We start from the raw sequence: 4839 nt of genomic DNA on the forward strand, positions 1-4839 counted from the left end.
TCCCTGGACGCTCCACCCTCTCCCGGCAACTGCTCGGTCGCTAGGAGAAGAGGGGGGGGGGGAGTCGGTTGCTAGGAAGTGGCGGTCGCGACGTCAGCGTATTATGGGCTGGCGGTGAGGCGCCAGCTGAAGACGGGGAGGAGGGGCGGGTTGAAGCGTTGCTTCTGTGTCGCTGTTGTGCTCCGGGGAGGGGAGGGGAGAGAGGGGTGGTGGGGGGCGGGATACCATGGAGCTGTCTGCCGTGGGGGAGAGGGTGTTCGCCGCCGAGTCTCTCCTGAAGCGGCGCATCAGGAAAGTGCGTGAGTCCTCAGTGCGGGAGGCGGCCTCTCCGCTCGCTGCCATTTCCAAGCCCGGGCGACGATGTGTTACAGGCTTGTGTTTCTCTTTCCTCCCCCAGGGTCGCGTGGAGTACCTGGTCAAATGGAAGGGCTGGTCCCCCAAGTGAGTATCAACCGTGCAGTGAAGGCACCTTCGCTGAGCCGCGCGTTGCAATGAAATGCACCGTCATTCATGTCTTGAAATCGCCTTTTAAGGTACAGTACGTGGGAGCCCGAAGAAAACATCCTGGACGCCCGTCTGATCTCAGCCTTTGACGAGAGGTGAAGACGTTAAATATAAAGCTCTGTCCCATTAACTCGGCACATCATTTAGAACCAAAAGATTTATTTCACCAGTGAGTGAAGGGCTAAACACCTTAAGTCTTCCTGTTGCCTTACAGAGAGCGAGAGAGGGAAATGTATGGGCCAAAGAAACGTGGACCCAAACCTAAAACGTTCCTGCTCAAGGTGAATGGACTCCTCTTTATTGCCTCGGCTTTTGTATGCGAGCTGGATCTTAATTTTTATTCCAATGCTTTCTCTGTCCTGAAGGCAAAAGCCAAGACGTACGCCTTCCGCACTGATGGGACCAGGAGCCTGAGGGTGACCTACTCGGGCAGATCGGGTCCAGAGTCCACCAGATCCAGAGAAGGGCTCCGGCGAGATCCCGCCGCCACCTTGCAGCACGGCCCCCTCGCCAGAGGCGAGGCGTCCAGAGACCGGAATGCCAGGGTGGAGGAGGTGCCCAGACCGCCGTCGCACAAGCAGAGAGGAGAAGGGAGCTCCAGGAAAAATGAGCCCAGATACCACTACAAAAGGAGTGAACTCGAAGGGGGGATGCCGACCTATCCCCACTTTAAACGAAGGCAATCCGAGGAGCTGGATTCCGAGAGCGAGGAGCTGGAGGAGAAGGGAGAAAGCGGACTCACGCACTTGACTGGGAGACAGGACGCCAAGCTGGGCAGAACCCACGCAAATCGCACTTCATTGGGCTACAGCGTGGCAGACACGCACACCCTTCGGACTAAACAGGCCGTGGAAAGTTCCGTCTCCAAGGGTGAAGCAGGGACGGTTCCCTCCACGCTTAAAATAAAGCATCTACCCGTGTCGAGGAATAGTGTCTGCGTGAGCAGTGACAAGTCGGTGGCAAAGTCGCCCTTGCTGGATAAACACCAACTCACGCGATTTCTGTCCGAGCCAGAAGAATCGTGGAGCCCCTCACTGAACAATTTGGAGAAAGTGGTGGTGACAGATGTCACGTCGAACTTCTTGACTGTTACCATCAAGGAAAGCAGCACGGATGAAGGGTTCTTCAAAGAAAAAGTTTAAAGAAAAACAAATGTTGACTCTCTTGTTATTGTTGGGAAAATATCTGGCGGGGGGTGGGCTCTGGATTGTAATATAGTTTCCTTTGGGCGGACAAAGCTTGACTTTTTGAGAGAAAAAAAAGTGTTTGACACCAAACAGTGAGGTTACAGTGGTTTCAAACTTTCCATCAGAGGTTAACGTCAAATCACTCAATGTTTGACGCTTGATTCTCCCCCCCCCCCCCCCCCTCAAGTTGTATGAGGTTTCTTATTTGGGTGGGTGGAGGGCGACGCTTGATTCCCCCCCCTTCTCAAGTTGTATGAGGTTTCTTATTTGGGTGGGTGGAGGGCGACGCTTGATTCCCCCCCCCTTCTCAAGTTGTATGAGGTTTCTTATTTGGGTGGGTGGAGGGCGACGCTTGATTTCCCCCCCCCCCCCCTCAAGTTGTATGAGGTTTCTTATTTGGGTGGGTGGAGGGCAGGATAATGTTGCGATTTGACTGGCAAGTGCTCATCAATCATTGGTGCAGGGCATCAAATCAACACGGGTGAAGACTTTCTGTTAATTGGGTCATTTCTTTTGTGAATCTGATCGAATTTTGTTGCCCATGTGAACAATATTGTGGCTGAAGTTGTAATGTAACACAAATAGTTTTGGACTTAACTGCAGTGAAATAGGTTGATTTGTTTTTGGCTCTTGGGTCAACTGACTCCATTTTATTACTAGGTTCAAATTACCAAGATTTTTTTCTCAATACTCCAAATATAATTTATTCAATGTAATACTGCCGATTGCACTTTTCATTTCTTTAAAATGTAATCAAATGTCACTGAGCTAGGTGTCATGTTGGATGTTGCAGAGGGGAGATGCTGTGTTTTAATTTTGTTTTTAGTGAAAGCATTTGACCAGGATGATATTGGCTGAGGCCCACAGGAATTTGTGATTTAAAAAAAAAAAATTGCACATATTTGGAAAATTAAGAAAAAAATATTTTCCTGTAACTTTCACCCAAATCTTAAAACTTCAGTGTTTTACGGGCCGAATTGCTCTCCTTTTACCATAGGGTGCAATTTCTTTGGATCACCAGTCAAGTCTAGTTTTACACACTTGGTGTATGTCTGACGTTTGCATTATACAGAGCAATTTTAAAGATTGGTACCCTTGTGTGGGAGAAAGTATGGTGGTACTTTGATAAGTATCTGGAGAATTTGGCATGTAAAGTTATAAACAGTTATCAATAGGTCTTCTCCCCTCCCATAGCACCGAATTACTACCATTTCATTAGCCCTTTTTTTGTGGTGTAGATCACAAGAATGGGATCTCTGACTTGACAAGATGAAAGCGGGTATGACCAATTGGCCTGTAATCCATTGAGAAGTGAGTTGACAAGTTTATTTTGTCAGGAAGTCAAAACAAAGAGAAAATAACAGTCAAATGAATTCCTTGGAGACAAAATATTTCTTAATGTATTCAAGCTCTGGTTTATTATGCTAACACCATGACTGATGGTTTACAGGGATTAAGCCATAGGAATGTCGGCTGTAACCTCTCCATCAGAACACCATAACAGTTCCAACAATGTAGAAAAAGATGACGTTAAGCAAGTGTCCTTGTCTGACTTTTTCTTTAGAAGTTTTGCACTGTGCCCGGAACCATTTCAGTTTGTCATTTGATTCTCTTAAACTGGCTCAGTTTGTGCTCTTCGCACTACGATTCCTAATTGATTGTAGCAAGCTAATCCACTGCAACCATAATCTTTGAAGGGTAGAGAGAGTTTTAATTGGATCTGAAGCAGTCTGATCGAAAATCTGAACACTGAGTGGACTAACTCCAAAGAAGAATATGCTGACCGATGTCAAAATGCAAGCTTTGTTTAAACTTTTAATCTTCATTTTGCCCGGGAGTTTCGTGACTTAATTTTAAAGCTATTCTGATCACTTTGAAGTGGGAACGAAAAACGCACGAAATAAGACATGGTTTAAATTAAGTCGCTACTCGGAATAATTCTTCAGAAGTATGGCAATACCCGATTATGGAGATCGTTAAGGGGCATTAGTGGGTCGGTCTTCGCGGATTTAAGAATTTGCATGAAGACTATTAATTGGTGTCAAACCCATGAACTTTCCCACAGGTATACCTTAAGAATGCAGCCAATCACGCTTAATTAAATTATTTTGCCCAAATTCGCCAAAGGAAAAGTCCTAATTACATGAATGGAATTAAACTTGTAAATTCAGCTGTTTGGGATGAATACTCTTTCTATAATAGCCTTGGTGAATTATCAAAGGATGTCGCTACCTGCCTTTGGAAGGGAGGCAATGTAAAATTCCAGTGTGCACTTGCGTCGGGTCGAACATGACTCTACGTTTGAAATGAGTACTCATTGTCTGGACTATTTTTAAAACTTAAACTTGAAGACGCAGAGCCTGTGGCTGAATGTAATGTAAATTAGTTTGTGCAGGCCATGCTGATTGGGCTTTCAGTATTGTCAGATGTCGAAAAATTGTACAATGTCCATTAAGATCTTTTAAAAATGAAAGTCGCCATAACGGCGTTGGTGAAACTTGGTAGATTGTCCCACAAAGTGGGGAGAAAAAAAAGTTACGTTCAGCGCTTTCTGAATGTAACCATCTATTAAAAATATTTCTCAACCCCGTTATTATGCACCCACAATATTCATGTCATTTTCTGTAAATATTATTCAGATGTCAAACATTTTGGTTAGATTACAACAAAGAATGTATGGGATTATAACTATTGAATATTTTATGTATTCTGTATAATGAACAAGCATTGCACTTAAAACTATTGTTTCGATATTTGATTACAAATGTACCTTGCGAAAGATTAAAGTAACCGTTTTAAAGACGTTGAGAACATTTGCACTGACTCCACAGACACTGTAGTGTGTTGAATTAAATGAAATAAATGTGTACACGAGATAGACCAAAAATAATCCTTTAGCTGTAAGCATGGCGATCATCTAAAATCCTGGGCAGCTGTAGAGTTTATTTGTGATTTATAGAATTGTTTTCATCCGACAGTGTGATAGAACGGGGCTGTTGAGGAGTTTATAAAGATGATCGTCACGTTCCAGAGACCTGTGAGTTTTTGTGGGTGGGGACATTAAAAGTTGCCGAAGTTGAGGGGGTGGGATCTAGTTCCGTCCCTCACATTGGGTAACACACCTATTAAAGGTCCTCGCCCCCGGTTC

The 4839-nt window shown here is 44.9% G+C and overlaps 1 protein-coding gene across 4 annotated transcripts; it reads left to right on the forward strand.

Annotated features, from left to right (window-relative positions):
* Window positions 1–201: 201 nt before the first annotated feature.
* LOC138759528 (chromobox protein homolog 8-like) lies at window positions 202–4493 on the forward strand. Of its 4 annotated transcripts, XM_069930098.1 has the most exons (5): window positions 202–295; window positions 398–441; window positions 534–599; window positions 719–785; window positions 870–4493. In XM_069930098.1, exons 1-5 carry the CDS (start codon window positions 227–229, stop codon window positions 1644–1646), a joined length of 1023 nt encoding a protein of 340 aa, XP_069786199.1. In that variant the 5' UTR covers window positions 202–226; the 3' UTR covers window positions 1647–4493. The 4 variants fall into 4 exon arrangements, with proteins under 4 accessions (XP_069786199.1, XP_069786200.1, XP_069786201.1 ...); XM_069930099.1 differs by lacking the exon at window positions 534–599; XM_069930100.1 differs by having other exon boundaries at window positions 232–299; window positions 534–785.
* The last annotated feature ends 346 nt before the right edge of the window (window positions 4494–4839 follow it).

The sequence above is a fragment of the Narcine bancroftii genome, chromosome 3, assembly GCF_036971445.1.
Source record: "Narcine bancroftii isolate sNarBan1 chromosome 3, sNarBan1.hap1, whole genome shotgun sequence".
NCBI lineage: Eukaryota > Metazoa > Chordata > Chondrichthyes > Torpediniformes > Narcinidae > Narcine > Narcine bancroftii.

Coding starts and splice junctions, on each gene's coding strand:
- LOC138759528 (XM_069930098.1), top strand. CDS start 227: ATGGAGCTGTCTGCCGTGGGGGAGAGGGTGTTCGCCGCCGAGTCTCTC. Junction 296..397: donor TGAAGCGGCGCATCAGGAAA/GTGCGTGAGTCC, acceptor TTCCTCCCCCAG/GGTCGCGTGGAGTACCTGGT. Junction 786..869: donor CTAAAACGTTCCTGCTCAAG/GTGAATGGACTC, acceptor TCTGTCCTGAAG/GCAAAAGCCAAGACGTACGC.